Raw genomic sequence first — 24,160 nt, 5'->3', positions numbered from 1 at the left:
GACCTAGCCCCGCTTTAAGAGTGTAAAGCGATAAGCTCCTACATCTCCAAATTTACAGTGCTGTGCTTTTAATCTTTGTAGTTCTGTGTTAAAAGCATTGATTCCTACATCCTTGCTATGTTTCTATTTGCTAGTACAATTGACTCTTCATATCCACTGATTCTTCAGTCACAGATTTTGCATCTATGGCTTGAATATATATATATGTACAGTATTTAAAAATCCAACCCCCCCCCCCAAAAAAAAACCCCACCTTAATTTTGCCATGAGTGAACTCTGGTTACAAGATCAGTGCTCAAAATACAGGAAATTTATCACAAACTCTGCTTATTAACTCAGAGGAACACAAAACACCTTTGAGTTCACCTCTAATATTACATATGCTGTATTATGCATATTTCACCCTGACTCTGTGTGTGTGTGTGTGCACACGCACATATATGTGCACACTATCTATAGGTATTGTGGTGGATAACTACACTCTAGATGAACTACTGCCTCCTTTCACTAAAGGATATCTTGGAGTTATGGGTCAGTGAGCTACACAGTATAGAAAGTGTGTGGGAAGAGCAATTGGAAATTGATTCATTTCAATTCAGAGTGAGGTCAAGCCCTGCATATTGCTTGGAGATGCTCTTGTCCAACTCTTTTATTTTTCCAAGTAGATTTTTAAAGGAACAGCTCAAATATAGGCCTTGCTTTGCCACCTAGCTGGATGTTATGTTCCTGTCATTACATAATCAGAAATTGAATGATAGGTGGATAATTAACAAGGAGCACAAACACACATTTGAATAACTTGATTTCGTCTTTTGAGAGTAATAGGGTTAAGGACCGTGTGGTTGCCGTGCAGTCCGTAACCCTAGAATCGGCACTGGTACACCGCTTGTTAGTGGTATGTACTGCACCATAATGTCCCATGGTTTCTTTAACTTGAGGGTGCAAACGAAAACTTACTGTCAATGTCTAACCATGGCATGAGAAAAAAGAGGTCCTATGAAGTGTGTTTTGCTTGGTCCACAAAATTGGATTGTGGTACTGGTATTGAATTCCCCATCCAGAAATTCTAACTACCACTAACCCCGATTTTAAAAATATAGAACCATTTGCCGTGATGAGTAAAAGCGCTGCTTAATTTTACTGCTTCCAGGAACAGAGTTCAGTACAAGTAATCCATCAGCTCCATCTATCTTCTACAGTATGCACTGAAATATGTCTTTTCATGAGGGAATTGTATGGTTCCATTGGTTTGCTGGGTAAAGAGTTTACAGAAATTTATATTAGGAAGATGTTGGAATTGTAGTTATTGTTGTGTGCCTTCAACCTTTAGTGATATATTGTGGGGTTTTCTTGGCAAGATTTATTCAGAGGGGGTTTACCTTTGCTTTCCTTTGAAGCTGACAGAGTATGACTAAGAAGATTATCACATGTGGCTATCCCAGACAGGATAGATGCACATTTAACCTGTGAATGAGGGATCTTACTGCATTCCCCATATACAGCCCAGATGCAACCCAGGTTCATCCCACAGCTTTTCAAGAATGGGAAAATCTCATTCTTGAAAAGCCACAGGATATGCCAGTGTTGCATAAGGGCTACATATGGGCTGCCTAGAGGAAATGCAGTAAGACCTGTCAGTGACAAGTTAAACACACATCTATCCCGTCAGGATAGTTGCATGCAATAATCTCCTTACCCAAGGACACCAAGTGGATTTCCATGGTCAAGAAGGGATTTAAACCCTGGCCTCCAGAGTCATATTCTAGTGCTCAGATCACTACACCAAAAGCTGGCTTTATCGGCACTCTGATAGAACAATGTATACACATACTGAGTGAATGTGGTCTAAGTGATTTGTAGAACACTTATTTGTAATCATTGCTTCCAGCATTTCACAGGTCAAACTAGTGGCATTGCTTTGGTGTAGCAATGGCAAAATGGTGTCAGTTCAGCAACATGGCCTGGTGCATAATGGTGGGGCTGCCACAAATGAGGCTCAAATATGTTACTAGCACAACATGAGAACTGAAAATGCATGTGAGATTATTATTGTTTTCATTTCATTTTGTTTTGTTTTGTAATGTAAAACTAGCCTCAACACGTTGGGGATTCTGAAAGCTGAAGTATAAAACAATAGAAATTTTCAAGCTCTGGCAATCTGTTTTGAAATTAATAAATTATGTAACCCTCTCCTCAACTATTGACAAAATATAAGAAGAAAGCATGCACTTTCTTTTCCCTCCCCATAACAGTCTTCTAATTCATCCCTTCATATTTACAGCATCACATCATCTAAAAAGGTATTTTAATTCACTCCTTTTGTGACCTCTGTCATTATTGAAAAGCTGTAAAACACACTCTTCTGTTCCCAACTCCAGCTTAATTTAGGCCATGACCCCCCAGGGTCAGCCAAGGAGGATGTTTTCAATATCAGGTCTGAACACTGTCATGTGGGAAGAAAATCTGATTATTTGTAGGCTTTCCCTCCTCTCCCTTACCATTATTAGTAATATATTTATAATTCAGAAGAAGATTGCCTCTGAGCACATGTTTATGTTGGGTTTTAAGTAGATAGCTTCAGCCCCTAATACCTTCCTTCCAAAAGCAGTTCCACTCCTTGGTTCCTTTGTCCTGTATACTCCTTTAGACTGTCAATTTTATGGATAAACATAATTCTAAATTATAACTTACAAGTGCTGTGTGGAAAATCAGCTTTTTTCTCTTGACATCCTTTATCAACACCTTCAGGAAATGGGTAGGAAGCTGAACAAAGTACTTTGGTTTCTTAAACACTACTTGTCTTCCTCCCTCACTATCTAGAAACTTCAATTACAGGTCTGAGTTAGGACCAGAGTAGACCTTAGGCTTAGTATATAATAAAATATATGTGATTGTCATAGCAAGTGATTGTCCTTACCTATCTATTTTGCTTTTAGTGTACTTTGGTTTGTGAGTAGTCATCAAAAAGTAAACATTGGCTTAGTTTGCAAGTGTCATTTTATTGCATGCATCCCTGAGCAAATCAGACTTCTGTAAAGAATATGTGCTAATTATGGGGTGGTGGTGTCTCTTTAACATCTAGTTTGACCTTACATTTTTCCCAATCACAGTGGGAAAAGGGAACCAACAAAAATTTTGCCAGTATAAAATGCTTTTGCTTTACCATGGAAGCTTTGAGAATGGGATGAAAGTAGGGATGCCATATCCCGGCTGCACCCGTGATTGTACCGGTTTTGGCGGTACTGGTCTGGTCCTGTCCCAGTTCTGCCAAATCCCGGGTTTGGGCCCGGCCTTCGGGCCGAGCTCGCTCATGCGGCCATTGCTGCGGCCGCAAATGCACGCAGCCTCCCACGCCACCCATCTCCTCCTCCACCTCTGCCTCCTCTAGTGCGGCTGCACTGCCCTTCACTACTTCCATGCAGCCACGCGGCCACACTGCCCTCCTCCTCCATTTCTGCGTGGCCGCACTGCCTTCCTCCCCCTCCTCTGCGCAGCCACGCCACCCACCTCTTCTGCCACCTCTGCGCGGCCTGCTGGAGGTGTCCGTGCTGAGGCTGGAGGAAGCTGCTGTTTGTGCGCACACACACACACACCTAACAGGACAGCTAGGCCCCTTAAGGCTGACTGGCCAATGGGAGAGGCGCAGGGGCGGGGCTCTTTCCAGCTCCAGTCTACAATTGGCCAACCTCAGAGAAGGGGGAGACAGAGGAGGAGGAGGACTGGGAGGAGGAGGAGGAGGCAAAGGAGGAGAAGGACCAAGGCCTCTGGCCAGGGGGAGGGAAAAGTGCCATTTCCTGGTGCAAAATTCAACAAACAATGATGATGATGATGATGATGATGATAATGAGGAGGAGGAGGTGGGAAGATGAGTGGCCATTTCAGGTCTGCCTTGTTTTTATTTATTTATGGTATTTATACCCCACCCTTCAGCCAAAAAGGCAATCAGAGCGGCTAATAGTCTCAATCCATATTTATATTATTAAAAATATACAAGTTTACCTTGTTTTTTATTTTATTTTATTAATTTTTATTATTTAAAAATAAACAACCCAGCCTTTTTATTTTATTTTTTATTTTATTTTTATTATTAAAATAAACAAGCCTGTCTTGTTTTAACAAATGATAGTGATGATGATGAAGATGGTGATATTGATATCAGCCAGTTTCTGAGGCTGCGCTCACTGTTTCTGAAGCCGAGATAGTGTGACTATCCAAAGTGCCTTTTCTGTATGTTTTGGGTGCTTTGAATGCTAACAAGCCTGCCTTGCTTGGACACAGATAGTGATGATGATGAGGATGGTGATATTGATATCAATCAGCTTCTGAGGCATGCACGCACTGTTTCTAAAGCCGAGATGGTGTGACTATCCCAAGTGCCTTGCTTGGTCAATGATAGTGATGATGATGAGGATGGTGATATTGATATCAGCAAGCCTCTGAGGCATGGCCAATGTAAGTTGCTCTGATTTTACAAACTCATGAGCAGTGAAGAAAAACCATTGTCCCTTGACCAAGTACACACTTCTGAGAAGTACACTTGGTGCAAGAAATCTGAAATGGCAAATCCACTTCTTGTGAAACCATCTTGACATGTTCAATGTGCGGAGCCATGTTAAACCATGCTAAGTGTTAAACCCAAGGGGTTTGGTTATGGAATAAGCCTCTGAAATATGCAAGAGGCCATGTTAAGTAAAGGCATGTGAAATGCCCAAATGTGCTTCGTGTGTGTTTTGGAATGGAGGGAGGTGGTTTGGCCAGAAAGGGAAGTACATTTCTGCCATCTGTCTAAGAATAGTGCCAAAATGTCCTCTATTTTGATCATGCCTAAGAAACATGCATTTGTATTAACATTTTTAAAAAATCATCAATTTTTTTCACATGTCCTCATTTTTTAAAAAAAAATGTGCCCTACATTTGAAAATGTTGTCCTACATTTGTCCCGGTTTGGAGGTCCTGACTTACGGCAACCCTAGGTGAAAGTCAAAGTAGCTTCTTATTTATTTATTTATTTATTTATTTTAATTTTTTAATTTTTATTTATTTATTTATGATTAACAAGACATACAAAATTTATAGAAACATAAAACACATAAAACAAATAAAACATATAAAACATATTTACATTGTGATACATTTAATCGTCATTAACCAACCAACAAACAAACAAGACAAAACTAAAAATGATATATATATGTCTGTACACTAGATACCTATTTAAATGGGTGTACGACATTTTCTTTCTGTCGTCATCTGTTACTTATAAATTATTTTGCAGCATGTCTATTATTCCATTAGGCTTGTTATTGCTTAATTCCTTTCTCTTTTCATTCCCATAACTTATTCATTTTTTCCCCATTTCCTTTGGAAGTTTTGATCTGTCTTTCCGTTAATCATCATGGTTATTTTATCAATTTCCCTCAGTTCATTTACCTTTATTATCCATTCTTTCTTTAAATTTTGTTTCCCCCCTTTCCAATACTTAGCAAAGTTTAAGCGTGCTGCAGTTATTATATACAGTAAAACATCTCTTTCTTCACAGCAAAATTTTTCCTTAAGGTCTTCAGAAATATTTAATAAATACATTTGGGGTTTCTTTTCTATTTCCCATTGTGTGGTATATTGAATTGTTCGGTGAATCTCTCCCCAAAATTTTTCCGCACACTTACACTCCCACCACATATGAAACAAGGTTGCATTGTTCTCACCACATTTCCAGCAATTGTTATCTTTCACATTTTTAATCTTAGCTAATTTTTGTTGGGATAGATGCCATCTGTATAGCAATTTGTAATAATTTTAGTAAATTAAAAAAAAAAAATTCCAAGTATTTTCCCAGTTGCTCAATGGAATAGATTCTTTAATATCTTGCATCCATTTGATCATGGTTCCTTTTACCAGTTCTCCTTCTAATTCAATATCTAGTAACATTTTATATACTTTTGATATCATATGTTTTTGTCCCTTAAAAAGTATTTTGTCCAAAGCATTCAGTTCTGTTTCGATACCCATATCTTTTTTATCCTTATTGTATCTTCCTTTTAATTTATAATAAAATAGCCAATTAATTTCTTTCCCTTCTTTTTTAAGTTGTTCCATCGTTTTGATTTCTTGCCCTTTCCCTGTTTTGATAAGGATATCAGAATATGTAATCCATTTCTTATTTAACGGTTCTTCTGACATATAGAATGCTTCCTGAATTGAAGTCCATCCTCGTATTTTGGTATACCAGAACTTCTTATATTTATTCCATTCTTTAAGATCTTGCCTTTCATAACAGAGATAGGCATGCAAGCCCTTATCTAGTTTGATTCCCTCTAATGCCAGCAGTTCTAAAATGAACCAGCTTCTGGTCGCTTTGGAGACATGGCGTTTAGGTGATGCATGCCTCCAAAACAGCCAGAAGTCACATCACAGCTGTGCTCTGGTCCTTAAGACTGAAGCAAAAAGGAGCCAAGATAAACTGTCTCCTGATAGTGCCAGTCAGCCCCAGCATTCATGGCCTGTGTTGGGAGTGGGCCATGTGGTCAGCGGGTTCTGACCCACTTCTGGCTGGAGTAGAGTCAGGCCGTTCTTTTGTGCCCATCTGTCCCAAAGATCATGTACAGGGGTTGGGGGTTTGGGAGTAGGATGAAAACATGAAACCATTTGAAATACCAATAGAATCCATCATAAACAAGCAGTTAGGCTTTTTATGTACTTATTCCTACCACAACAATTTGTTGCAAATGGAGCCATAGTGTGCTTTAAGTGTTTTTCTTTAGAACTCAAAGGTTTGAGGTTATGGATACCTCATGTGAGATGTTGCTTGATTTAATTTTTCCTCTTCTAACCTGGCAGGTGACTGTATTATGATCCTGATTTGCACAGCAAATAAATGCCATGGTTCTGATGTATTATCATTCTCTATGGGGCCTTGTTTCACAAATATTAAGAGTATTTCCAGATTTTTTTTCTTTCAGCTTTTTTCTTATTTTCAGCGACTTCATAAACAAAGGAACATTGGTCTTCAATGTTCTAGGCATTTGGTCTGTTTATTGTCTGTATATTAACATCACACAAAAATTGCTGTAAGGAATTTATTATGTGGTTTAGCAGCAGTGACTTTAGTTTGCACATAACAACACTTTGTTCAGTTTAGGATATACCAGTTCTCCTCCCTCCCCTATTGGGGGAACTAAATGGATCATATATTTAGGAAGAAAATTAACATGAACTGAATATTAATGAATAACTGATATAACTGATGCCCCAAAGACACATTTAAGGTCAATTGGTTGTTGCTGTTAATGCTGTGTGTCTTTGTTTCCAACTTATGGAGCTTTGTTCAGAGGGGGGTTGCCATTGCCATCCTCTGAGGCTGAGAGCCTGTGTTTGCCCAAGGTCACCCAGTGGGTTTCCATGGCTGAGTATGGATTCTAACCCTGGCCTTCAGAGTCATAGTCCAACACTCAGTACATTACACCTCACTGGCTTTCAATTCAATAAGCTCTTTATTCAATTCAAAAAGGTCAGTAGTCAAACAACTAATATTCACAGCGATTTGAGAATGATAGTAACTCCTCTCTGAGTAAGGATTCTTTTTTTATGTGTTTCTGCTCTGGCTCTTGGCAGACGACTGTATCACAAAATATGGAAGAAGACAAGCAAATCAGATAAAGCAGGTTTTAGAATTAGTAGCCATTTGCACTTTTTTGTTGTTGAGTCTGTCCAAAAGTAGGTGTTTTTAACATACAGCCATCTCTTGTTAACATGTGTTGATTTAGCATGACAGTGTTGTGTTCTCATCTCTCACGCTGACACAGCATGTTGTATCATCTATATTTGCTTTATTGCTATATGAAGCATTTAAAATGACTTAGTAAAGAGAAAGATTCTTGTCACTTATGGGTTCACTCTCCTGCTCTGTAGAAAAAGGGTCATTTGAAGACTCTTTTTCTATGGAAAATTGCCTGCTGCTGTTGAAAGATTAAAGAGAGAGAGAGTGAGTGATCTAATGTCAAGAATCCGAGTTATACTACTGTACCTTTGTTGGTCTGTGCTAAGCATGTTTTAATTTTTACATTTTCTACATGTGTGTATTTACAATTGAATCATTGTTATGCTGTTCCTCTATGTCTGCATGATATGATTTTATTTTATATTTTTTTCCACTCACCAGATGTTTCCAACATTTTGCTTCCCATCACTGTCATCCCCTCCCTTACCACTGCAACAGTCACAACCACTGTAGCCTTAACAAGCACAGTTCCACCGGCAACAGCCATCAACACCCGAGGTACAGTATGCTTCTTTGTTATGGCCTGAAAATCACAATATAAATAGGCCACCACAGGCATATACACAAAATGTGATCAAAATAACTTAAGAAATAATGTAAATTTTGCCAATTTAAGCCAAGATAGATGCTGGTGTAATTATAAACAATTAAAATGGTTGTGAATGATTTAACATCACATTGTGTTTTTTCCTAATGACATGAATGTTGGTGGATGTTTTAACTGCTTTTATAAGTAATTTCTTTCATTAAGTGTATCTTATTAAACATGTGTTCAAGTAAACCTACTTAATTTTAAATTAACATATGTTAAGATGATAGTTTTGCTTTTTGCTGCTAATATGTTGTGAATGTGTAAGACACTTGGATTTAACCATATATTTGTTTTTAATTAATGATTATGTAACATTTCTCAAAATTATGTTTAATTTTGGAACTTTTTTTAGTAATAGGTCTATTCAGACAATTGTTTTGTTGCCCTGGAAATATGCAGTTGTCCTTTGGCTACAGTGGAGAATTGGGATTGTATTTTGCAAAGTGGTTCTTCTCTAAATAATAATGATATTAGATAGTACTATCACATGGGTAAATAAAATAGCTGGGAAAGTGCTGCTTCCCAAAAAACCAAACATGCATATGGGCTCTGCCATCTGCTATGACTACACAAATGACTTCAGTGGAGAAAAGCAATGTGTCACTTTTCAGAGCCCCAGATTCTTTGGCTGTACTTAAGATTTCTAAACATGATAAAATTCACACAACTTAGTATTAAAGGACAACGAAGGGTTTAGGATTTTTCAAGAAGCTAGTATTATTCGTTGTTGAATCAAAAACTAGTAGTTACTTGGCAGAGAAGTTTATCATCATCTGGAAAACTGGAAATAATATGATTTGAGAAATGAGCATATTATTCAGGTTTTTAGATAGTAATATATAGAGACCATAAAAATAATACAGTGGTACCTCGGGATACGAAATACCCAGGTTACGAATTTTTCGGGATACGAAAAAATCCCATAGGGATTTATTGTTTCGGGTTACGAAAGTTTTTTCGGGTTACGAAAAAACTCCGGCGCTATTTTAAATGGAGCCGCGGCAGAGCCGCGGCTTTTTCCCCATTAGCGCCTATGGGTTTTCGGCTTACGAAGGCTTTTCGGGTTACGAAAGCGGCCGCGGAACGAATTATTTTCGTAACCCGAGGCACCACTGTATTTAAAATCATGTGAGGTAATGGACATAGTGGACAACTCTCCTAATTATATTCTACATGATATCTATTGAAGTCAGGGCTACTGCTTGAATGGGCTTTGATATAGGGATGGAGCAGAGGAGGGTTTCCCAAAAATTGGGTAGAAGTCCTCAGTGTAATGAAAAAAGTGTCCATCCTTGGTGTCTTTGCATCTCATTCAGCTTCCTACATCACAACTCAGCCAATTCTGCAGCTCCTCTCTTCCTCAGATTCTCAGAGAGCTATCTGGTTGGCAGAAAGATTAAATAGCAGGAGAGAGGGGTAGATATTGGATCCAATCCATAAACACATACACATATATACTTTTGTCAGTTCTGGTGCTGCTTCCCTGCTGAGTCACTTTGTGACAGGAAGCAATCTGGTGGGAGACAGTTCATTTTCTGCCAACAGCTAAGATTCTATTTGCCTTCTGCAACAAGAGCAACATATCCTGAGCAGAGGCAAAATATGGTGATGCTTGTGATGGATATGGGGCTCAGGTGCTTTAATGTTCACTATAAAATAGTCTGCTTTCATTAACATCACTTTTGTAGTTATTTTCTTTGGCTTTGCTCACTGTATATGTTTGTGGTATATGCTGCTATATTCAGGAAATGAGGGAAATAGTTGCTGGTTCCCAAGTTTCCTCTGTCTTTCTTAAGGCAGTCGCCAATATCAGAGATGTCCTCTTCATTAAAAAGTTTCATTTTATGAAAAAGAAGGAAGGAAGGAAGACAAAATAGCTGGAAATTGGTTCAGGAGCAAGTCAGATCAAACAAGAATGATAATGTAGATAGCTTTAAAATACATAGGTAGAAATACACAGGGATACTTTGCTAAGTGAGCTAGGACTGAATGGTAGATGTGGGGATTGGAAATTTGAATGAAACTATTCACAATAGGGATAACTGAAAGAAAATAAAGCTTTGGATATATTTACAACAGCAAAATATTTCTCTCCGTCAATTATGCCATGCTGTAAGCAGGGCTGTAGAGCCTATAGTTCTACAGCATTTGTTATATTTCAACTCTCATCACCCAGCAAGCACAGCCAATGGCCAAGTATTGTTTGAATTACAGTTTAGCAACATCCAGTTCCTAGCTTTGGTTTATAGTTACATATTCAGGACTAACTCTATTTGGGTGCTCCCTCAGTGTAAGTAATAAACATGCAAGGAGAAGGGCATATTAGCCCTATCCCTCCTTTGTTATGTCAGTTACTTTTCCTTCACATAAAGTAGAGAGCCTCCATTATCACTGGAGGCATTCCAAATTATTTGGAGCCCCAAATCACTTTGAAAACAACTACAGAATTGTCAAAAGAGGAGATAGGATTGATGCACTCCTTCTCTTTGCCTGTTTATTAGATATGCTGGATAAGGCTAATATATAAATAAAGCTGTAGTATATGATACTGAGGTGCCAGAGGCATTCTTCCACTATAAAGAAAAACACTGCATATATACTGAGGAAAACATTTCCTAATAATTCTCTAATGATTTTAATCAAAAAGTAAAGATAAGGATTTTTTTTCATCCCCTGTGGACATGTTTTTTTAAATCTCGATACCTTAACGTCTCCAGTCCCAAATTATATGCATTCTCAAGAGTGTTTAAGATCACATTCCAATGAATTTTGCTACAGTGAGTAATCTAATTGGCAGTATTCAGTCATGTTCTGTTTAATATATTCCTCTAAAATGCAGAGAAAAGGTATTCACTGTGAAGCAGATAATGTAAAGCTATTTATGATAATTAAGTAAACTATGAGTGAAGAATTTAAGGAAGGTATCACACATCTTTTAAATAATAAATGAATAGCATACGTTGAAAAAATGACTCATAGGTTCAGTCCTGCTGAGTTCCACGGGTTAGAACTTTTTAGAAAAAGCATTTCTTTAATAATGCCTAGACATCAATTACTGTACTTCTCTTGTTATAAATAGTAATCATAATGCTGAGACTAAGCTATCCTTTCTCATTATTTTATTCCTACCTTGCCAACAATTCAGAGGCCTCCTAAAACATCCCAAGGCCATCTTCAACAAGGCCTAGTTTCCCAAGTGGGGAAATTTTGTTTTTATACAAGTGACTGTGTCCGACACAGATTTTTCATCTGGTCACATTGGATGGTATTCAGAAGTGTTGCATCATCCTAAAGAGCAAGTGGCATTACTTTTCCTGAAATGGCACTACTTCAGATTACTGGTAGACTTTGACACTACCAAACAATGCCTCATTACATTGCATAGAGCAAGAGATCCTTCAATAGACAGGAAGACTTGCACAAAGATATTACAGTATTATTGATCAGTTCTTGAAAATGGCAATATCTCCTCCTTAACAAGTGACATGAGCCTAGAGTTATGCATCAAAGATCTCCAGGAACAGAAAGGAACATGTCCCCTGAGAAAGAAGAAATTGCAGTCATGGGGTTGGAGGTAGGTGGGTAGAGTGGGATTAGTACTCAGCTATGTGTCTTCTGGACAATCTCTTCAGCAGCAAAAGGGATGTGCCTCTTCTATTCAAAAATGATTTTGGTAAAGGTAAGACTCCTATCTGTGATCCCTGGTGGCACAGTGGTTAAATGTCTGTACTGCAGCCACTCACTCACAAACCATAAGGTTGAAAGTTCAATACCAGTCAAGGGCTCAGGCTCAACTCAGGCTTGCATCCTTCTGAGGTCGCTAAAATGAGTACCCAGCTTGTTGGGAGCAATTAGCTTACAGTTGTAAACCGCTTAGAGACTGCTTAGGTGGTATGAAGCAGTATACAAATGAAGCTGCTATTGCTATTGCTATCTGTGTTGTCTCCATTAAGACTATAATATTTTTTAAGCTAGTGAACAGAAGGGAAGATAAGAGCCTTGGATGTGGGTGGGATTTACCTTAAGTTGTTTCCTGCATTTCTGTCTTTGTGTTGTCAGTGCAGATATAGTTTCAAAGCAAGTATACAAAAAGTGCAAAAATTGTGACATTACCAGGCATCTTTGCCATGTCCAGCTGCTAATACCTAATCTGTACTGTGTTTTGCCCCCGGTCCTGTCACTAAAACACTATAGCTGGAGGGATCTATGCTGTTTTGTTGATCCACAGTTACCCTAAACTGCTGCAGCTGTGGGAATTGCAGCAGATTTAAACAGTAGCTACAGGCACATAGCATAGGTCAGAGTATTGTTACCACAGCCAAGGAAGACTTGGAACCAGCACAAATGGTACCATGAGAAAGTAGAAAGAGATGAGAAGTAGTCTACTGAGTTTGGATATGCCGGCATGAATGCATATTGAATGTCAAGTGGAAAATGAGTCGAAGATAGCACTGATTCACCCAAATACTATCCATATATACAGCTGTGTCCCTGTAGATATTTCTGTGCAATGTGTTAGTAGATAGCAGAGATTAACCTCAATTCAATAGGGCTGAAGAAGAGAAGTAGCAAAGGTGGGATGAGAACAAAAGCAACAGTCCAAATAGATGGTGATAGAAAGCAGAAACTAAAGAGAAAAGATGGGGCAAAGGTCTGTGAGAGGTTTAATGGATGCTGTCATCCAATATCCATTCAATTACAATACATTTGATGACCATGTTACAACCATGGATAGCTACTAGTATTACAAGCATGCATTCCATATAGGAAGCAATGTGGTCTGTAATAGACTGTGATTTATTAGCCCTACCAAGACAATTCATTTTTCCTAGCCATGTAGAAGCAGCTTGAACTCAGACTTCTCTCAATTAGATAACAAAGCCTGTAACTAATTCTCATTTCAATTTGCAAACAGCAGTGATAGAATATTTTCACACTTGCCTGCATCGCTGCTAAAACGTCCTCCAAATGTAGTTAAAAGGGAAAGGAAGCGCCTGTGTCTGAATGCGAGGAGCGCTTCCTGAATCATCATGGAAACGTGGCCCCTCCTTTAGATCCCTGAATCGTTCCTGGGGATTGGAATTCATCTGAATACAAAGTTTGCATTCATAGGAAATCTGCTTCCCTTGCAACGATTCAAGGACGCTAGAGGGAGCCACATTTCCATGGTGATTCAGGAAGCGCTCCTGGCATTCAGACACAGGTGCATCCTTTCACTTTTAGCTACGTTTGGAGGGCGTTTTAGCAGCAATGTAGGCAAGTGTAAAAATCTTCAATTATTGATTTTCATTCTGTTCATAATAATCATTATCAAATGCCTCACTATGTGGTATAATTCTGAACCTAATTGTGTGGAGGTGGGACTTAAAATAGCTAATTAGCTTACTTGCTGTTCACCTCTATGATCTTTGGAATAGCGGTATATAAATAAAACAAATTATTATTAATTATAAATAAATGATGATTCTCTTTCCTATTCTTATAGTTCCTGGCATAATTTATTTATTCATTTATTTTATTTTCTCCCCTCCCTCTCTGCTTCCCTCTTTCCCTTCCTCCCACTTTTTTTTCTTTTGTCATTTTGCTGTAATAATTGTTTATTAAGCCATAGCATCATAAGGGGTGTGATGGGGGTTGTTGCCAAAAGAGGGGGTGACACCCAGCCAAGTGCACCCTCTCCCTTCCACGTGCCAGTTTACTCACAGGTTAAATGGCACACGGCAGGGAGGGAGAGGGCCCAGAGTATTCCCCCTCCCAACTGCCATTTTACTCCTGAGTAAACCGGTGGCTGAAAGGGAGGGAGGGTGTTCTGGGCACCTTTCCTCCTTCCCAACCACCATTTTACTCATGAGTAATCCAGTGCTCAGAAGAGAGGGAAGGTGGTTTACTTGTGACTAAAATGGCATGTGGGAGCAAGTTGAGGGGTGTGCCCTTTTGGCTCCATTCTCTGCAAGCCCTGTCCCCTGCATCAAATGACACCTGGTGCAAGAACGCCATAGTTTATAAGTGTGAGCTGTATTGCTCTCTGTTTTTCTTTCTAACATATTATTTTTCATTTTTTTATATTTTGAATAATGCCTTTTTCAGATTTTTTTTTTAAAGAAGATTACTATGGCAGAGAACCAGCAGCCTAGAACTGTGGGGCTGGAAGTCAATTATCTGTCCTTCCCCACCCCAAAGTTGCATAAGATAACCATTTCCAGTGAGGTAGAAATTTATGACCCCTTTCTCCTTTGATCAGTGAACCTTCCCTGTAGTATTACTTTCACATGAGGTCTCTCAATTTGCATTAAATCATTGCTTATAATTGATCGTAATCCCTCTATTTCAGGAGCCATTAAATTTGGATTTCTGGAATTCCATAAGAAGCCACAAAAGGCCCCATTTCAATATGAATATTTTACAGAATATGTAGTTACTGTACTTTAGAAGTCCCATCTTAACTATTAACTCATTTCACACTGAAGTGGTTCCTTATGACACTGGAGCCTATGTTACAGCTTATGTATTACACATGAAAGTAAAAGTTACAGTTGACTCTGAAGATTTGAAGTCCAGCCCTGCTTTCATTTGCATGATGATCAAGAAGCAACCATGGAAAGTTACTAAATCTACTTGGATCATTAGCAATGGCATTTTGTGTAAGGCTTCTATAGTCCACCTTTTTTTAAAAAAAAAAAAGTCCCTTTAAGTATCAAATGAGATCCGCTTTTGCTTCTGTATTAACCATTAACCTTCAAAAATGTAAGAGAAATTCAATATGAAGCAGAAATAGCTTTCCTTATTTTGTCCTGTATATTTGAAATAACTAATAACTATATCAGCCAAAGGACCAAATGTCATGAAAATTCTCAGTATATCCATAGGACCTTAAAAAGCACATTTATTTTCTTTCTAGTGTTCATTCAGCTCATGCTTGTCCACAATAATGGACTTTTATAGTAATGCCGGGGGGGGGGGGGGCTGGTGCTCCCATGCCAATGACATAATAAATCTATTCTGAGTTCTAGTTTGAATTTTAAAAGACTAACCAAGGGTCTATACATTTTGGAAAGCTTCTTCAGATTTGACTAAAATTCGGAGCAGATTCACCACCTCACTGACATTGAAGCCAGCAATTTTCATTGTACTGAATGGAATTCCTAGGATGGTTTTTTTTTATCAGATTGGCAATGTTTTCAACTAAGAAAGCTTTGAACATACTATTGTATGTAAGCACGTACTTTACCTTTGGACTGAGTGTGTGATTCTGTTCCAGTATTAGTCCAGACAGTTATGTGCTGGAAAGCTGCAGGTACCAATGATGCTGCTTAGTAGGAGTAATACTCAGCCAGGGTTTGCCACTGATTTTGTCCCAACTGTGGGAGCAACACAGTTTCATTAGTTATAACTACTAGTGGTCAGTTGCTGCATCTAATCCAATTTGCCACAGGAATGTTAGCCATTGTTCCAAGATAACTGAGTCATGTGGTTTCCCTTTTAGTTGTTGTTGTTCCTGGATTGCAATCCATTTTTTTTTCAGAAAAAATATATGATGAAGGCATGCAATAGCCATGCCAATCTGCATGTCCGTGTCTATGCAAATGCCCAAACATATACCCGTCTGTAAATACATTAAGAAATCAACTTTGACTGCATTTCAACAGCCAAATGAAGTGGCTTTAAGGTCCAGTCTTCAAGTTCCCATCTGATCATTATGATTTGGCAATAAATATATGAAACATAAAACATAAGCAATGATGATAGATTATTTCATTTCTGTAGCATATGATGAGCATTCTATGAGAAATCTAGCAGCATATGAAAAATCTGGCATTCTAGATTGTGTAAAGATCTCATAATTAATTAACAAATGGATTGCAGATTTTTTTGGAAGTGTTTTCTGTATTTGTAGTGCTTTATTTGACATAACATTTTATGGCAAACTATGAGAACAGCAGTGGACACCAGAATAAATTTGAGTAATACTGTCATATAGGAATGCAAATCATTGTAAATTCCACTCCTATCAGTAAGAACAAATAATTTTACATTTTTTCTCCTCACTGTAAGAAAATCATTGAGAAGGTTTAGGTTCCAAAGACTATTTGAATTTTGGCACTCATTCTATGCAAAATAATTACACATAGTTTTATCATACTTTGTTTTGCTCAGAATGTCATTTTCTACACATGAATTGTTTTTATTTTCCATGTAAAAAAATAAGTCCAAAATGTTGATGATTCTACTCTTCCAGTGTTATCCTCATCAAGGTTTCCCAACTCATAAGATAACTTTAATATAATATATATAATATTATTTTCATCCCTATTGGTCTGAGTCATTTTAAACAGGTTTGATTGGGGGCAGTATATAATACTGGGCAGTTTGCTAAGGAAGAAATTTTTTTTGAGCTTCTAAAGCATGACATTTGTTAATTTGGAACCTAAAAACTAGTTTTGCATGGTCTAGTAAAGCTTCTAAGAGATTAATACTTTCGGACGTCCTGTGTATTAATGTTGGTGTAAGATTACCAACAGACCTTATTTTACTTCTGTACACCCATTATTCCTTTTTCTCCTCAAGATTTGAAAATGAACAGAGTACTACACAGATTGTATAGCATATACAAAAAAGGCATGGCTTGGGAAAAGAAAAAACACCCACTTTTCTCCACTTTTAATGCTTCTGTCTAGCTGCTTCAATCCTGGGTCACTTACATGCTGTGGCCTTTGCCATTCTGCCATATAGCAGTACTGTAACTACAATATCTCCAAATGCCAGATATTGCAGATGTTACATATTATATGTAAAAGTAATCTGACTTAATGGGGAGGAGAGGACATGGCTTGGGGGGATATAAAGCAGGCTGTGTGTCATCTTCTCAGAGTGTGATGCATTTCTGACAGAAAGAAAGAAAAAACAGTGGGAAGGGCAGCTAGTAAGAAGCACCCTGTTGTCTTGCAAGACTTCACAGAATGGCTGGCAGCTTCACTCTTGTCCACGCCAAAATATATAAAGGATTTCCTGACATTCCACTGTCAATTGGTTTTGGAACTTCTTTCCACCTATCTTTCCCAAATTTAAGTTGTATGCTGGCTACAATTTTGGTTTAGGTTTTGCTTTTGTCATACATTTTTGTCATACCTTTTGCTGTTACCCTTTGCTGTATTCCTTTCCCAGTATCAAAGTATTGGGGTAAGGATATCATGTAGAGCAGTTCCTCTTCTTTCTCTTCATCCCCCTCCTCTCCTGGGTCTTTAGATGTCTCTGGAGAGGCAGCTAAAGACTGGGAAGGCAGGGAGAAGAGGAGGAACAGGTGCACTCTTGTTCTTTCTCTTCCCCCGAATTCCTGACTCTCTGTGTGCCCTCCAAAATGTCTTTGCGTGCCAGAGAGGGCACACCTACCAAATGGTGCCACTCTGGGCCACAAAAGCAATGCCCTGTGCCCAAGCTTTGCTAGTTTCCCAACTGCCACTGCACTGCTAGCAAAACATGTGGTCAAGGGAGTGAACTCACACAGGCAGGCAAAGAAGGAGAGACACCAACACATGAAGCAATCAGTGAGGCTGTGTGTTGTTTTAAGGGACCTTGGTAAGAAGTTTCATGCAACTCTCATCCCCACCATGATCCTAAAGGCTGATGGTTCATCTTTTCTTTCTTGTACATCAATATCTTGACTGAATGCTCCCCTGCCACCCCCTTTCCATTGCCCCCTGGGGAGGCATACCACCCACTCTGGGAATCACATTGCAGAAGAAATATAGAAGGCACAAACAAAAAGAGGCCAAATGTGGAAGAATACATTCTGATATTAAAGGAGCTGAGAAAAGAATCTCTTGTATAGGCAATTCATACATTTTTTTCCCCCCAATGAAAACAGTGTCCTGGTTGATTTTTACTTATACGGGCACTTTTAAAGAGAAAGATGGATAAAGAAAACAAAGTATACAGTGGACCCTTGTCATACGCTGGGGTTTGGTTCCAAGATCCCCCGTGGATAACAAAATCCATGTATGCTCAAGTCTCATTAAATATAATGACATAGCAAAATGGTGTCCCTTTATAAAATGCAAAATCAAGGTTTGATATTTGAAATTTATACTTTTTTTAAACATTTTCAAACCGTGGATGCTTGAATCCATATATAAAAAATCAGTGTATAAGAAGGGCCAACTGTATAATGCTCTTGTTTGGATTGTTGAATTTCTCTGTGATGGAATAAAAAACCCCATGTTTATTCACCCAGTCTGATTGCTAAATAGATCTAGAATGAGAGATATGGAATTGCACATGGGCAGAAGCCATTGTGTAGATTCATTTGTCATTTGAGAGTGAGGAAGAGTGTTATCCCCAGCTGGGTATAAAAAAGCTCAGGAAACACTCCAGAACTGGGTATGATGAGCATATAACTCCATTTTCTGCTAACCTGGATCTAGTCTCATGCCAACAACATTATCACAACAACATTATCTGCATTTAATTCAGGCTAATATAACACTGGAAAATCAATGTTGTTTTACACCACTTTAACCCCTCAATGCTATAGAGTTATGGAACATGTAGTTTGCAGTTGCACGAGTTTATTTAGTTAGTTAGTTAGTTGCACTAAATATCGCACCTTTTCTACCTCTTCTTACCTGGGTGGAAAGCATGCCTCAGGGCACCCAGGTGCTGCTGTCGCGTCAGAGGAGGAAGAATAGAGAAGGGAGCTTTGCCTTTCCCCCCTTCACTTTCAAAGCAAGTGCCCCATGCTCTCCCCTGGCCCTGGCTCCTTTTTGCTCCTTGCAAAGAGCAAAAAGGAGCAAAGCCAGGAGGAGCACAAGTGGCGCTTGTTTGGAGCTGTGTGCTCGAGCACGCACTCCAGCAAGCGCCCCTCACTTGCCCCTGGCCCTGGCTCCTTTTTGCTCCTTGCAAAGCCAGGAGGAGCGCAAGTGGCACCCTGGCCAGGCCCGTAGCTAGGGCTTTAGGGGCCCTGGGGCAGAAAGTACATTTGGGGCCCTTATATTTTTTTAATGTCCTGAGTCCTACTGTGAGCCACGGGCACCATCTTGGCACACCGCCATTTACATGGGGCGCGTATTGATGATGTGGCTCATGCACCGTGTCCAAATGGTGCGGCGCACAAGGGATGTCACAGCGCTTGTCACACTCTCTCAGCCTTAAGGGAAGGTGAAGGCAAATTCCCTCTGAACAAATCTTCGTGGAGTTTGTAATACAGTGGAAAGGAGAAGCCAGGCATAGTCAGACACGCATCCTAGACTTTAGGAGAGCGGATTTCAGTAAACTTAGAGAAGTATTGAGGGCGATTCCATGGTCAGAAATACTAAAAGATAAAGGAGTTCAGGACGGATGGGAGTTTCTCAAAAAAGAGATACTGAAGGCACAATTTCAAACAGTTCCAGTGAGAAAGAAAAACGGGAGGTGTCTCAAGAAACCAGGATGGATGACTAAGGAACTTTCAACTGAGCTGAGTTTGAAACGGAACATGTATAAGAAATGGAAAAAGGGGGAAATCACAAAAAAGGAATTCAAAGAAATAGCAGGCATGTGTAGGGGTAAAGTCAGAAAAGCTAAAGCGCAGAACGAACTCAGGCTTGCTAGAGAGGTTAAGAACAATAAAAAGGGCTTTTTTGGATATGTCCGCAGCAAAAGGAAGAAGAAGGAAATGGTAGGGCCACTGCGTGGAGAAGATGGCAAAATGCTAACAGGAGACAGAGAAAAGGCAGAATTACTCAACACCTTCTTTGCCACAGTCTTCTCAGAAAAGGCAAAGGGTGCTCAACCTGAGGATAATGGAGCAGAGGACAGAATAGGGGAATTTCAGCACAGAATCAGTAAAGAGATAGTAGAGGAACACCTTATTAATCTAAATGAATTTAAGTCTCCGGGACCAGATGAACTCCATCCAAGGGTATTAAAAGAACTGGCAAATGTAATATTGGAGCCATTGGCAATAATCTTTGAAAACTCCTGGAAAACAGGAGAGATCCCCACAGACTGGCGGAGGGCAAACGTTGTCCCCATCTTCAAAAAGGGGAAAAAAGAGGATCCCAACAATTATCGTCCAGTTAGTCTGACATCAGTACTAGGAAAGATTCTGGAGCAAATCATTAAACAGAGAGTCTGTGAACATCTAGAAGGCAATGCCATAATCACAAAAAGTCAACATGGGTTTCAGAGAAACAAGTCATGCCAGACAAATCTAATCTCTTTCTTTGATAAAATTACCAGCTTGGTAGATGAAGGGAATGCTGTGGATATAGTATATCTTGATTTCACTAAGGCCTTTGACAAGGTTTCCCATGACATTCTTGCAAACAAGCTTGTAAAATGTGGGCTAGACAAAGGAACTGTTAAATGGATCTGTAATTGGTTGACCGGCCGAACCCAAAGGGTGCTCAACAATGGCTCCTTTTCATCCTGGAGAGAAGTGACCAGTGGGGTCCCACAGGGCTCTATCCTGGGCCCAGTGCTATTCAACATCTTTATCAATGACCTGGATGACAGAATTGGGAGCGTACTTATCAAATTTGCAGATGACACCAAATTAGGGGGAATAGCTAATACCCCAGAGGACAGGATCAAGATTCAAAATGACCTGAATAGACTAGAAAGCTGGGCCAAAGCTAACAAAATGAAATTCAACACGGAGAAATGTAAGGTATTGCACTTAGGGCGGAAAAATAAAATGCACAGATATAGGATGGGTGACACCTGGCTGAATGAAACTACGTGTGAAAGGGATCTAGGAGTTCAAGTAGACCACAAGTTGAACATGAGTGAACAGTGTGATGCGGCAGCTAAAAAGGCCAATACTATTTTAGGCTGCATCAATAGAAGTATAGTGTCTAGATCAAGAGAAGTAATAGTGCCATTGTATTCTGCTCTGGTCAGGCCCCACCTGGAATATTGTGTCCAATTCTGGGCACCACAATTCAGAAAGGACATTGAGAAACTGGAGCGTGTCCAAAGGAGGGTGACAAAAATGGTGAAGGGTCTGGAAACCATGCCCTATGAGGAACGACTTAGGGAGCTGGGGATGTTTAGCCTGGAGAAAAGAAGGTTAAGAGGCGATATGATAGCCCTGTTTAAATATTTGAAAGGATGTCATGTTGAAGAGGGAGCAAGCTTGTTTTCTGCTGCTCCAGAAAACAGGACCCGGAACAATGGATGCAAGCTACAGGAAAAGAGATTCCACCTGAACATTAGGATAAACTTCCTGACAGTAAGGGCTGTTCGACAGTGGAATGCACTCCCTCGGAGGGTGATAGAGTCTCCTTCCTTGGAGGTCTTTAAACAGAGGCTGGATGGCCATCTGTCAGGGATGCTTTGATTTGGATTTCCTGCATGGCAGGGGGTTGGACTGGATGGCCCTAGTGGTCTCTTCCAACTCTACGATTCTATGATTCTATGATTCTATGATTCCAAGAAAACCGTTGGGCAAGTCACACTATCTCAGCCTCAGAGGATGGCAAAGTCAACCCTTCTCTGAACAAACCTCCCAAGAAAACCTCTTGAAGGCACACACTCATACACTCACACACACCCAAGTCACCAAAGGCAAACTCTCTGAACAAACCAAGAAAACCTGCGAGGCAAGTCATAAACTCTGAGCCTGAAGGAAAGGCTGGCAAAGGCAAACACTCTGAACAAACCAGGATGTTTTGAAATTCCTCCTGGGCAGAAATGTAGGACGCGCCCTGGATAAAGGATGACATCTGGTCACCCTGGTAAAATGGAGGATGTTTTGACATTGCTCCTGGGCAGGACTGAAATGTAGGCTGTGTCCTGGATAAAGGAGGACATGTGGTCATCCTACCAAAAATGGAAGACATTTTGACATTCCTCCTGGCCAGAAGGTTGAAACATACGACATGTCCTAGAAAATGAGAACATCTGGTCATCTTACAAAAAATGGAGGATGTTTTGAAATTCCTTCTGGGTAGAAGTCTGAAATGTAGGGCATGTCCTATATAAGGAAGCCAGAAAAGACAAACCATTAATCACTACTTTGCAGAAACTTTGCTGGTGCCTTTAAAATGGAATAGGACATAAACTCAGTTTATCCCAGGAATGATATTCTGTCTTTAGCCAGGGAAAAATAAAAAAAGCTTGTTGACATATAGGCTTTTTTTCACACCTCACCATATAGACTGACTATTTCTGGATGAAAGCATAATTCTTATCAGAGAACAGTTGTGAGTTAGTAAGGGATTTTGTAATCCTTGTCAATTCCTACCTCCAGATTCCCCCCACAAATCTTTCTTCTGCTGCTGCTGCTGTAGGAGTAGGAGAGATGGGTTTCTCCCCTCCCGCCATACATGAAATAGTGTTCAGGCAGGTGCTGAGAAATCTTACTATGTAGTCATTTATTTTGATGTTTCTTTCTTTCTGTGTTTATATGCTCTAAGTAGGCTAATAGCATGATTATCTAACAAGTAAAATGTTAGATAATTTGGTTTCAATATAGTTTATCAAAATTATTAGATATGACAACCAGACAGTTTATGTTATATGATTCCAATAAACAAATGCTGAGGAGAATGTGAAAGGGAAAGTTCATATTTTAGAAATCTTTCTCTCTCTCTTAATGCCCATGGCTCACTTAGGCGAAACAGACCACCTCTTTGAGCTACTGTCCAGGTGTCCTCATAGCACAGCGTTTTGTCGCCACATGCTGTGAAGCCACCCAGAAGCCGGCTTCATGTTGCCCAGCTTCCCACACATGGGTTGGCTTCCAGGTACCCTGCTGCACACTATTGGATCACCTGAAAGCCAGCTTCTGTCCAAAGTGGGGTGGAAAAGCTGACTTTTTTCTAGCTCAAATGGCAGCGGCTGTTCGCCACTTCTTTTTAGGTTGACAAAAAGGTGGATTGGGGCCACGGCATGAGGTTGCTGCAGCCCCAATCCATCTTTCTCATGGGTGGCTTCAAGCCACCCCTTTGTGGTGATCTTACTCAGTAAATTTGAGTTATCAGTTGTCCCTATGAAATTAAAAAGATGAACTGACCTTGTTTATGCTGAGAGTCCACTTGACAAAATGGTTAATATTTTTCAGGGGCTGAATTGATGCTAATTGCACTATATATTTCAGTGAAAAATTACTTGTAAAATCTTAGTTATATATTCCACAGAACAATGAGAAAGAGACAAAACTCAAACAGCATGACCTTGAAGGTCTTGTTTACAAGTAAAGTAACTTACAGCAAACAAGGTACTTCTGTGTTTGTTGATTTAGCAGATTTATTCAAATTATCTCTCATGATTACACATTGCCTCTTTACTTTGTGCTGTACTGCCTTAGGCTTATGTTACTAGGCTCATGCTTCAGAAATATACCTTTTCATGATCATTTTTAGTAAACAGAGTTTTGCATCTGAACTGCCAATTAAAAATAATAGAATAAAAGCAAAACAAGTATTAGGCAGCCATATACTCAGTGAAGGTGGAAACTGGAACAGAATTTTAAGACACCCATATAGATTCCAGATCAGATAATTGCCATAAATATGATAATGAAAGAAAGACCTTGGCATAATAAGACAGAGCTAGTTTTAAGGGCAGTTATAATACAAATCACAGTCTTAAATCCTTGATACATATGTTAAAACTATACTACTTGTAATCATATTCTATCCATGTTTACGTGCAAATAAATCTCTTTGGAAACTGACAGTACTGGTCTAATGGATCACTGACTTCACTGGACATTGCTTCATAGAAAGTGTTCAAAGGACTGTAACCTCAGTTATGTCTGATGCACATTTTGTATAACTTGTAGGAGTAATAGAATGATGTTACCTGTGACA

General features: G+C 39.3%; 1 protein-coding gene across 2 annotated transcripts in view; it reads left to right on the top strand.

Annotated features, from left to right (window-relative positions):
- Nucleotides 1-24,160, top strand: part of CADM2 (cell adhesion molecule 2) — a 576,201-nt gene that overhangs the window by 504,457 nt on the left and 47,584 nt on the right. Inside the window, exon 8 of one of the 2 annotated variants that reach the window (XM_042460621.1) lies at nucleotides 8,159-8,275. The exons of the other annotated variant lie outside the window; for it this stretch is intronic. Coding sequence (XP_042316555.1) covers nucleotides 8,159-8,275 — 117 coding nt within the window. The remainder of the gene's footprint in view (nucleotides 1-8,158; nucleotides 8,276-24,160) is intronic. 2 annotated transcript variants of the gene reach the window in all.

The sequence above is a fragment of the Sceloporus undulatus genome, chromosome 3, assembly GCF_019175285.1.
Source record: "Sceloporus undulatus isolate JIND9_A2432 ecotype Alabama chromosome 3, SceUnd_v1.1, whole genome shotgun sequence".
Taxonomy (NCBI): Eukaryota; Metazoa; Chordata; class Lepidosauria; order Squamata; family Phrynosomatidae; genus Sceloporus; species Sceloporus undulatus.
This window is presented reverse-complemented; position numbering and strand designations above follow the sequence as displayed.